General features: G+C 44.3%; 1 protein-coding gene across 1 annotated transcript; it reads left to right on the plus strand.

Moving 5' to 3' along the window:
* Positions 1-568: 568 nt before the first annotated feature.
* On the plus strand, positions 569-8,535 carry TGOLN2 (trans-golgi network protein 2). The gene is made up of 4 exons (XM_033172030.1): positions 569-723; positions 3,090-4,108; positions 5,870-5,953; positions 7,072-8,535. Exons 1-4 carry the CDS (start codon positions 609-611, stop codon positions 7,075-7,077), a joined length of 1,224 nt encoding a protein of 407 aa, XP_033027921.1. The 5' UTR covers positions 569-608; the 3' UTR covers positions 7,078-8,535.
* Positions 8,536-11,932: the final 3,397 nt, after the last annotated feature.

Raw genomic sequence — 11,932 nt, forward strand, 5'->3', positions numbered from 1 at the left:
ATTCAGACCATATAATAGAGCAAATGGGGATTGGGGGGGGGGGGGAGGCGAGGGTGCGCAGCGGACAAGAAGCAATTGCTTGTGTTCTTTAAATGACAGCATGCCCTGGGTTATTTTACGGATGATCATGGTACATTGTCATGCATTGCAAGCAGCCCATTTTTAATTTCCTGAAACCAAATTCACTGCAAGTTGTAGAAGCTGAGTCCGCTCCATTCTCCGACTCCGCATCCTCTCGCTTTGCTTGCCCTAGGCGCTGCTTTGGAAAAAGGCCAAGGCTGGGGGATCCCACACGCTCGCCCTCCGCTGTCGTTGGGTCTTGCTTTCCAATACATTTCAAGGGCAGCTTTTCAGGGGTTTTGTTTTTTTTTAACTCAAAAGTCTGGGCTGCGTGTCACTCTACCCTTTTTTTCTTCTCGTAGCTCTACTATCGGCCCGCTCCTTCGCTCCTCCTCCCAAGCGTTGGCGGCGGAGAGTCGGCCCCGCCCTGCCCCGATCTCGCGAGAGCAGCGGCTTCAGGAGCACGCACAATGGGGGGGGCGCACCGGAAGTAGACGTCTCGCTTCCGTTTCCTTGGCCAGAAGCGGAAGGAACCCCATCAGACCGGCATGGCTGCGGGGTGGCTGGGCTTCCTGCTCCTATGCGGCCTGGTTGCCTTCGGCGCTTTGGCGCCGGCGAACACAGAGAAGGATGCCTCGAGGAAGGAACAAATTGTTGACTCAGGTCGGTGCGGAGTTTGTTTCCCGCAGGTGTCACTCCCAGGCCAGCCCCCCTTTTGAAAGGCGTTGAGGGAGAGCCGCTCTCTGCACGCGCTCTTGGACGCTCTTCACCGAGTTAACCTCTTTCCCCTCCGCCCCATTGGCCATTCCGTGGGGAATAGGTTCAGGGTCTGAACTCTGAACCCGCATTTGCCTGCAGTTAAGTCCAAGTGAAGGTGTTATTGGTGTGTGGGGGGAGTTACTGGTTGTGGAGGCGGCGCCGTAGTATGGTCAGGACAGGCCTTTTGGGGGGTGGGAGCAGTGCCGGATTTACGTATAAGCTAAACAAGCTATAGCTTAGGACCCCACTCTCTTGGGGGCCCCAGAAAAATTTAAAGAAAAAAAACCTGGATGTACATTTCCAAAATATAAGATAAAAAACAAATAAAATAAAGCCTACATGCAGCAACAGTGCTTTGTGTTGTGTAGGCTTCTATTTGTTGTGTGCAAATGTCTTTAGATATCTATTAGGTCCATAAATGACCATATAGCATATATTCAACACAAAAAACGGTGACAATTTGTTGTTGACAAAGGACAGCTGGACATATAAAGGGCCTCATTACCTTCAGTAGCTTAGGGCCTCATCAAACATAAATCCAGCCCGGGGTAGGGGTTGAAGTGGGGCCAAAACAGCAGGAGACCCCTGACCACAGCAGAGCTCTCCAACCATGTTTAGGGACAAGCGAGGCCTTCCAGGGTCAGCCATGAAGTTCATTGCCTAAAATTGCTTGTTAGTCAGTAGTTACTCCTTAAGGCCTGGTGCTGCCCCCCCCCCAAAGTTGGCAACCTGGAGCCTCTGGGAAAGTGGCTTCCCTTTCATTTGGGAAGATGGTGAGGTGCAAGTCGGTTAATGCGAGACACAGGCCATATTTGCAATAGGGGATAATGGGCACTGTGAAGATGAGATGAGCTTTGATGAATGCACAATTGAACTGCAATATAGAATGCTGCACTGCTTGCTTTTGTTGTAGATATGCTTCAAAACATGCTTGGAAAACATGGAATAAGACAACAGAGGCATACCTTCAGAGATTTAGAAAGTGGAGGTTTGAGCACCAGGTGGCATACTGGTTCAACTGGTGCACAGCACAGCAGTATATTTACATTTGTGTGCAAACTAAATGGTGTGACATACTAAATGTTCTTTCTTTTTTTCTTTTTCTTTTTTATAAAGATTTTATTATTTTCCATATATAAACAAAAGAAAAATACAAAAAATACATAATAAACAATAAACAACAACAATAACAATGACAATAACAATAAACATAAGAAGAAACACATATACATACCTAAACATACACATATCTCAATCATCTTCTTTTTTCTATCTTCTTTGCATACATTGAGACTTCCCCCGTTCCCCCCACTGCATTCAAAATTAATATATAATTTGGGTGGCTTTGTATCTTTTTCCATAAACCTTTACCATATCTCTCAATAAACTTTAAATTAATTAAACAAATATAGTTTCTCACTTAAACTCAATATCTTTAGATACTCTTAAACATTTATAACATTCACATCTAAACTTCTTCTACACTATTTTATCTGACATAAACAAGCTAAAGCCGATTTTACTAGCTAATTCTGCTCAAATATTCAATTTTACACATTTAACTAAATAATCCTTGAATTTCTTCCAATCCTGCGACACCTTCTCCTCCCTCTGGTCTCGGATTCTCGCGGTCAGTTCGGCGAGTTCCATAAAGTCCATTAGCTTCATCTGCCATTCTTCTACTGTCGGAATCTCTTCGCCTTTCCAATTTCTTGCCAATAATATTCTAGCAGCTGTTGTGGCATACATAAAGAATACTCTATCCTGACTGGGTATCTCTTCGTTGGTCATGCTCAAAAGAAATGCCTCTGGTTTCTTACCAAAGGTAATTTTCATTACCTTCTTAAGTTCATTGTAAATCTTATCCCAGAAAGCATTTACCCCTGGACATGACCACCACTTATGATAAAAGGTACCTTCCGTAGATTTACATTTCCAACACACATTAGTCATTGTAGGATTCATCTTGGCTATCTTAACTGGTGTCAGATACCATCTATAAAGCATTTTCATAATATTTTCTCTTAAACTATTACAAGCTGTAAATTTGATACCTTTCTTCCACACCTCTCCCAGTCATCCATCATAATGTTATGACCCACATCTTTCGCCCAATCTATCATTGTCGATTTAACCAATTCGTCTTTCGTATGCCACTCTAGCAACAAGTTATACATCTTAGAAAGGTTTTTAGAGTTCGATTCGATCAGTTCTGTTTCCAGTTTTGATTTTTCCATTTGAAAACCAGTTCTTTCTTTTTTTCATTTCAGGCACTCCCATTAACAATCTAGTTTCTGGACGCTCCCAAGGCAAAGAGTCTCCTCCACAGCCTCCTCCCGATAAGTCAAAACCTGTTGATTCCAAGCAACCTCCCCAACAGCAAGAGGCCCCTGGAAACTCCCAAGGCGAAGGGTCTCCTCCACAGCCTCCTCCCGATAAGCTAAAACCTGTTGATTACAAGCAACCTCCCCAACAGCAAGAGGCCCCTGGAAACTCCCAAGGCGAAGGGTCTCCTCCACAGCCTCCTCCCGATAAGCTAAAACCTGTTGATTCCAAGCAACCTCCCCAACAGCAAGAGGCCCCTGGAAACTCCCAAGGCGAAGGGTCTCCTCCACAGTCTCCTCCCGCTAAGCTAAAACCTGTTGATTCCAAGCAACCTCCCCAACAGCAAGAGGCCCCTGGAAACTCCCAAGGCGAAGGGTCTCCTCCACAGCCTCCTCCCGATAAGCTAAAACCTGTTGATTCCAAGCAACCTCCCCAACAGCAAGAGGCCCCTGGAAACTCCCAAGGCGAAGAGTCTCCTCCACAGCCTCCTCCCGATAAGCTAAAACCTGTTGATTCCAAGCAACCTCCCCAACAGCAAGAGGCCCCTGGAAACTCCCAAGGCGAAGAGTCTCCTCCACAGCCTCCTCCCGATAAGCTAAAACCTGTTGATTCCAAGCAACCTCCCCAACAGCAAGAGGCCCCTGGAAACTTCCAAGGCGAAGAGTCTCCTCCACAGCCTCCTCCCGATAAGCTAAAACCTGTTGATTCCAAGCAACCTCCCCAACAGCAAGAGGCCCCTGGAAACTTTCAAGATAATCAGTCTGAAGAAGATCAAGAGGATGACAACGAAGGTGGAGAGGGAGAGGGCATTCTTGAAGACCCCCAACCTAAGCATGATACGGGGAACTCCCGGGCTAGTCCACCGCCCAAGAATGGACCTGAAAACAGCCACTTCTTTGCCTATTTGGTGACCACAGCCATTGTTGTTGCTGCCTTATATATTGCTTACCACAATAAACGAAAGGTGGGTGATTTAACTTTTGTGAGTGTGAGCCTGTCTTGGGGCTTGGCAGAATATGTGCAGTAGTGACAGATGTTTGGCTGGACAGAATAGTGCTGTGGTCATTCATTAAAAGAAGGATCAGTATATTTCTCAGTCAAACTTATTTTCAAGTGAAGGCTGGGGCAAGAAGCATTCATTGACATTTGTGTGATAAATTGGCTTTTCTAATTATAGCACCTTTAATCTATCCCCCTGCTCTCTGTGCAGGATTGGCTCTTTGGTCTGACTTTCTCCCATCTTCCTGAGTGGTGCAGAATATAAGAGTTTCCATTAAATTAGTGGGGCGTGTAGGGATGGGTTGCCTTCTCTTACTTTGTTTTAGAATTTGTACCTCGTTGCACATTTCCAGGGAGGTCCTTTGGAGATGTGTTTCAATATAGTAAACTTAGCATCCACCGGTTCCAACATGCATCATGGGTGTGTAGTGGTACCACTTTCTTGGACCACTCAGAGGTGTGCTTTAGGCCTGGGTGATGCATCAGTGAGGACCAGGGCCAGGATACATTGGTTTGAGGGCCAGAGCATGACAATGCCTTCACTCAGCACTGTATCTCGAGTGAAACTGCCATTGTTAGAAGCTGGGATAGAAAAGCTAGTAGCCAAATGGCTTCGGGGACCTGGGTTGTGGGCGCCAAAACAGAATGTCTAGTTGCCACTGCAGGGGTGGTGGTTTTGGTGTCGGCAACACTTTTTATTTATTATTTTGATAAGCATGAATTAATATGCAATTCACATAAGTGACACATTGTTAATATCACATTTTTAGCAGAAATTGTCAATGCATGTTTAATTTGGCGTTTGCAATAAAAATATTGGTACGACAGTTTTCAAAACACTACTCTTTATTGTTAAACCCCTTAACATATTGTCTATCTTTAACATATACTTGGAGGCTTCAACACACATTTGTTTCAGTCATCCTTGAGTGTCATCCATGCGGAAAAGAAATGGCACCCAGACTTTTGAAGGTGCTTGCAAATGGAGAATCTTTAGGTGCAAAATGTGTCTGGCTCCCTGTTAATTTCGAACCCTGGAAACCGCTGCTGATTTTTGTTGAAACTTTGATTCAGATACTGTGTAGTGGTATAATTGCATCAATTCATATGATTTCCTGTGTAATGAACTGGGTAATGCAGTTCCTCTTACTTTGAGGAACAAGCACTTAGCAGTGCTCTTGTTCCACCTACATGCTTGTAATGTTTAAGAAAAGTCACAGGAAATTTTGAGGGGCATAGTAGAGTCAAGTATAAGCAGGAGAGTGTTTTTTGAAGTGAAACCAGAAGAATGCCTAATGTTTCTAACTTTCTGGGGTTGCTTTGTAACTTCAAATGAGATTTTTTTTTGTCAGGGATGTAGAGTTCTGGAAAAAATAAATGGGAATGAAGTGGGAAGAGAGGAAAACTATTATGAAAGCCATATGTAGTCATAAATGTGTACTAGGGAGTAAGCCTGAATGTTGTTAGACTGTATTTCTCATAGCTCTGTTGGCCTTACTGGCTTGGAATGATTGGAATTGTTGTCCAAGAACACCCAGAGGACATCCCATTGGCTTTCCCTGCTGTTTGCTATCTTCTGACCACTTTCCTTTTCATCTTGTTTTATGCTGTGCTTTCTGTTTTAGTTGTAGGTCTGCACATTTTAATGAAACACCGGGATATAAATGTTGATAAATTAACTCTAGCTGCTGTCAATTTATCTACTTGTTTGTTCTTCCACCCATAGATTATTGCCTTTGCTCTCGAAGGGAAAAAATCGAAGTTAACCCGAAGACCCAAATCCAGTGACTATCAGCTACTGGAACCAAAGGTATGTTCTTGCCCTGTAGCTTCTTAAGCAGCTCCTCTGAAGTTATTGACCAGATTGGATTTGATTGTATCTCTGCGCAACTGCAGTTAAAATCTGTACAAAGGTACAATATAAGCCAGGGATGCGGAACCTCAAATTTGGGGACCACAGGCAGCCCCAGGCCACACCTCTCATTGGCTTGGCTTTGCACCATCATTGAGTGTTTTTGCCTGGCTGGAGTGTTTCCTTGAACTCTGATAATGCCTCTTCTTTGCCTGAATATAGGATAGACTGGTGTGTGTACAAAGCTAAAATCCCTAGTTTTTGCTCTGCCCTTTTTTGCCTCTGGCTTCACCCACCACTGACATCTGCCTCCTGAAAGCTTGCTCAGATGAGAATACAACCCTTGGGCTGAAAAAGGTTGCCCATCCCTGATACAAGCCAGACTTCTCTCAAAAGACAGCTGCAGGTGAATGTAAGGGTAAAGGAGTCAACTTTTAAAAAATATCTAGTCTCCTTTTTTCTCTGTGTTCTTAAATAGTGTGTCTCTTTTACTGATTACCAACTGAGAACTATAGGCGCATGAATATAGTTGCATGAGATACATATTGTGTTTGTGCAGTAAGTCCTAACAAATCAACACTGAAAGGACCAAATCAGAGGCAGGAGTTGAATGCTTATTGTGCGAGTTTGGCAAAAGCTTTATGGTGGAAGCATAGAACTGCACTTCAGCTAGAATGGGAAGTAGTCTGGTCTTGGAATAAAGGATATGCCAGGTCAAAGCCTTCCATATTGAGTAAATTACAACAAATGCAGCGCGCCAAAAAGAGATGTAGCATTAATCTGTAGCTTATTAAGATTTACAAGATTATCCTTGCTCATAGTAGAATGAGTCGTTTGTGCTGTAATGTTAATGTGTTTAACAACCTGTGGAGGGTTGCAGGTTAGCCATCCCAGGTCTTCAGGGCATTCTTTCAAACTTGTAAGAAATCTGTTAACCTAACTTTACATACCCAACATTGTGTAAGATTAAATGTCTTTCTCTCTCTTGAATCTGGTGTAAAGTACCATTAGTACATTTGTAAGTTGATTTAAATCTGTTTTCTTCTTCTTCTTTTTTTCCCTTTCTCTCTGTGCAGATCTAAAGTAAACCCAGAAATTCTTACATGATGCTGTGTTGAATAAAAAAAAAAAACCTTGTTCCCAGTATGGGCACACACAAAACATGGAAGAAGTCTTGCCTTCCGTCATGAATGAGTACAACTCCGAAGCCTATCAGCTCTGCTGCTGTGCCCCGGGGGAGGGAGGAGCAAGAAGTGTTTTTTCTTGTGCACGTGCACTTTGGAAATGATTATGCCTCAGTCTTTCTATCCAATGTTTGTACACCTTTTGGCTACTTGAAGTTGAACTGTTTCCCCCCCCCCCTCCCATACTGCAACAGAAGAACCCAAAGGGGATAGTGTGTGTGTGTACATCTCCCCAAACGATGTGGTATATGATTCTTTCTACTGTGTCAAAGGGCTGGATTTAGGAGGCACTGTGCCTGTCGAATGCAGAGCTTGGCTTCCTTGCCTCCTAGCTTCCTGGCATTTTCATAATACTTGACCTGGTGAGTTTGTAGTTGACTTTGATGAAGGTTGTCGACTGCTGTCCATGGTAGTAAACCAGAAGTTCCCTTTGTGCTCCATTGCAGTAGTTGAGGCATGTTTTGCCACACAGACCATTTGGACACCTTCTGTTTGTAGATGGCAATTTTGAGAAATAATTATTCAACGTTGCAACAACAAAACTGCTAGAGATGTCAGATTACGTGAAAAGGCAGGATCATCATGCTCATCTTGTGACTTCCTAATTCTTGATAGATTTGGTATATTTCTGATTCACTAGAGACTATAACGTCAAATGATCAGAAGGCTGCTGGTGTAAAAGACTTTGTGTTGGGGGTGTTTGAATCCCTTTCCTCCCCTCACTCTGTGCCAAACTCCTTAGAGAAGAATCTTAATTGATTTGTAAATCGATAGTGCCATATCCCCATTCCAAAATGTCACAGAAGGATGGCGGTTGTGTCCGGGGCTGTTCCAATCCACCTAAGGCCACAAATAATTTAAAGATTATATACCCTTGGCCGATCATTTTCAAGGAAAATAAAATGTAAATATTTGCTATTTGGTGTCACAAATGCACTGTCTTAGCACTTAAGAGACCCTTACTTCTAAAAACCCAATAATTTAATTGCTTGTTACATAGGTCTAAAATTGTTTATTCACTTCAGAAACCTAATTTGAGGCACTGCTTCTTAATTGTGAAGGATACTTGTGTAAAATAGATCACCAATGCACCACTGAAAATGGTAGTTCTCGTGTGTGTGTGTGTGTGTGTGTGTGTAATTGTATAGAAGTGCTGTTTTCTTTCCTAAATCTGAATTTCTGGTAATTCCACAGAGCAGGTTGTAATGCACAACAGCCTGTTCTACATAATGTGAGTTTAGGTTTGGTGGCTTTCACCACACTGCAAGTGTTCTTTTAGGCTGGTTTTATTTTTATTCACCATGAGGAAGTGGAAATGAAATGTGAATGAGAAAGTAATTTTGATGTTTGCCTGAGGTTGCATTTTGTCTTGTGTATTTCCTGTCAAAATTCTTTGCTTTCTCAAATGGAATGAAACCTGTTAAGCCACAAGTTATCACTAAACTTCTCCGAAGGACAGTGGGGTCCCCATCCTTTCGGCAGTTCCTTTCAACCGATTCTGCCTGCAGAAATGAAGCCAGTCTGTGGCATGGAGTGCACTTCAGATGGAGCAATTGCATTTTTGAAGTTTCTGCGGGAAACTTGCTTATCTGGTTGGGAGTGGAGGAGCTTATCTAGCCCAGCTCTTTGTCTACTGTGCAATTTTAAATTTGCAGGCCATTATGAGCACAGGGGAGCCTTCAAACCCGATTCTCTCCTTGCAGCCCCCCAGCAGCCTGATGTGCAGTTCAATTCCACCACCTCATTCTGCCGCATGGGTAGACTAGACCCAAGTCTCTTTGCTATCTCATGGAAATCCATGGGCCAGCTGTAAACCATTTGATTTTTAAGTAGACATACAGATAAGAAACACGCAACAAATGGAGAGGGCAGATATTGTATGTCCCCACCACCAGCTGGCCAGTAAATGACCTCTTGGTTTGCAACCAGCAGATGAAGTTCCTCTTCTGGCACATAGTGTAAATTTCTGGAGTGCAGTCCGAGCTGTTGGTGAATAAAGCACTGGTGGGTGGATTCTGTCACCGTGCTTATTTCTCTAATTCTAAAAGAAAGCTGGGAATGTCCCCCCCCTTTCATATATATTGTGGTATTTTTACCTCAGGCAAAAGGCTAAATTTTTAAACATAAAATTTCTGCGTTCACTTTTTTAAAAAGCTGAACATCACTTGAGTCGAGTTCCATTGCTGGGTCATATTCTTGTCAAATGTGTGTGTGGGGGGGCTTTCCTAATTTTTTTTAGGTCACCTCCCTTCCCTATTTGATCCCATAAGTGTGCTTCTGGTTTTTGCAGCTTTAAAACAAAAAAAGACACTTTAGGGGGGGGAAAGTTCAGGCTTGTTTTTTAATAATTTGTATTTCCCTCCCTGTGTGGTGAATTCAATAAATGGATACATGAAACCTTTTGTTTTCTTGAAATGTGGTTCATCTATTTCTAAACTGTCATAGCTAGGTAGAGAGATTATAATGAGATCTTTCCTCCAGGCCTCTGCACTCTGTTCCAACTATCCAATTTCCCCTTCCCTTTTTTCTAAACTGGAAAGCTTGGGTGTTGTAACGCTTTTTCACAGGGGAGTTGCTCCAGCCCTGTGATTATTTTGGTTGCAAGGTTACAAGATCTAAGCGTCTTTGTTCTGAAAACACATCACACACTCCTGTGACTGAAACAAGGACGTGAGAGTTGTGGAGATGCAAGTCACGCCACCCCAAACCATCCCTATAGAACCATATAATGCTATTTACTTTCAGTCATGTGAATGCAATCTCCGTTAACTTTGTAGGGTGGAGAAAGCAGTTTCGTTGGCAGGTGGTTCATCGGTTTGGCTTTCACCTGTTAACAAGCACAAAAGCAAATGTACAAGTCTTAACAAAGCGAAAGCTGCTGACTTCCTGGTGTCATTTTAGCACATTGACCTTGTGTGTTCATGTTGGTTGGCAGGATCTTAGCTTCCCGGAGGGAGATCAAGCTGATAATGGTCTGGAACAGGTGTAGCCTACACTGTACTCTCCAGGTATTTTGGACTAAAATCCCCATTAGCCCTCGTCAGTGTGGCTAATGGTCAGGAATGATGGGAATTGTAGTCTGCAATGTCTGGCAGGCACTTTGTTTGCTGATCCTACTGTAGGGCCAAACAGCCAGGCCACAGCAGGTCTAGATTCCACCGTAAAGAATGAACTTTGCACCTTCTGCATGCAGAGCTTGTGCTTGTTCACTCCCCTAAGGGAAGTCCTGGTTTGTTGACAATAGGTCACCAGTGGAAAGTCCGATGATGAGGTAGATCTCACATGGCCCAAGTGATTGAGGTTATGTTAGCTTTCAGTCAACAAGAGTGCAGTAATTGCAACCCAGTCGGGTCCTGGGAAATCCCACAACAACCTAGGAAATCACATGCAGGATGAGGAGTGGCCGAGGCCCCTGCTCCTAACAGCTAGGATCCTTTGATTTTATTATTTTAAAATAAAATGGTTCCAGTGCTGCCTCATCCAGGGGGGCAAGGGGGGGTAGGGTAGAATCAAAATTGTAGTGTTGGAAGGGACCCTGAGGGTCACCCAGTCCAACCCCCTGCAATATAGGAATCCTGCCCACAGCCATCCCTGGGTGGGCTTGAACCACCAAACCACCTGGTTAGCAGCCAGAGGCACTCCTTGTGCTGCAGGAGGGTCCTCATTTTGCAAGAAGGAGTTTCACTGGCCTGGGGTGCCTAGCCCTCAGTTGGTATGGATGTCCTGTATGTTCACCTTGTAATAAACAAAAATCTGCCCTTATTCCTTAAGGGGTACACAAGAGCCCTTGCAGAGTCCTTTGGGTAGGAGTAAATAACAGAGGCTAACCAGAGAATATTTAGAAGCAAACCAGCTAGTAAGCTTGATCTTTATTAAGGCTGTTGCAACGGTGTTTGCCCCACACAGGAGAGCAGGGAAAAGACCTAGAACAAAGGAGCATATATAGAAATATGAAATTGCCCACGCTGCCGTTCAAGACCACCCCCAGAAACATCATACAAACGTCACAGGAGGGGTGTAACCCAGGACCACCTCCCAAATACATCATAGCTACGTCACAGAAAAAGGTGGTCTACAGCAGAAATCTGAGAGCATTGTTTTTCTCCTGCCTGCCAATTTATATGATAACTAGTGGTTTCGGCCCGTTAAAATAACGGGCGCCAGAACAGAAGCCGCCTCCCTCCCTCAAGGGCATCGGTTCCTCACCCCTATTTTAGGGCTGTGCCAACCATAGCTGTCAAGTTTCGGATTTGAAAATAAGGGATCAGCAGTCTCACCTATCCCGGGGACAGTCACATGTCAGTGGTGGGCGGAGCCAGAAGCAAAAGTGGGCGGAGCAGCAATGTAAACTCCAAGCGGGCTCGGAGCGGAGCAAAGAGGAGGGCAGCCAGCAAAGAGGAGGGCAGCCATGTGCTCCGCACAATGGAGCCCCATCGTCGTCTTGTCTGATCCCATCAAAACAGGACAGGAAGCAGCAGCTGCTCAAAGGCAGCCAGGCTCCGCCCGCCAGCTAACCCTATTGGCCAGCTGAGGGGCTCGGCGTCAACAGATAGGGGCTGATGCAGGGGGAGGAATACACCCCCCTGTAAGCACGGGAAATGGCTCCCACTTGCTTTGAGGGCTGAGGCTTTTCTCTCCAAGTAGGCGAGGTCTTCCCACCCAGTCCCTGGCCAGCAGGGGTGGAGCTGCTTCCATTAAAAACGGGAAATTTAAGGGAAATAAAAAAATAAGGGAGAGCAGTGGGAAACTGCTT

Source organism: Lacerta agilis, chromosome 15 (assembly GCF_009819535.1).
Source record: "Lacerta agilis isolate rLacAgi1 chromosome 15, rLacAgi1.pri, whole genome shotgun sequence".
NCBI classification, from domain to species: Eukaryota; Metazoa; Chordata; class Lepidosauria; order Squamata; family Lacertidae; genus Lacerta; species Lacerta agilis.

Coding starts and splice junctions, on each gene's coding strand:
- TGOLN2 (XM_033172030.1), top strand. CDS start 609: ATGGCTGCGGGGTGGCTGGGCTTCCTGCTCCTATGCGGCCTGGTTGCC. Junction 724..3,089: donor GGAACAAATTGTTGACTCAG/GTCGGTGCGGAG, acceptor TTTTCATTTCAG/GCACTCCCATTAACAATCTA. Junction 4,109..5,869: donor CTTACCACAATAAACGAAAG/GTGGGTGATTTA, acceptor TTCCACCCATAG/ATTATTGCCTTTGCTCTCGA.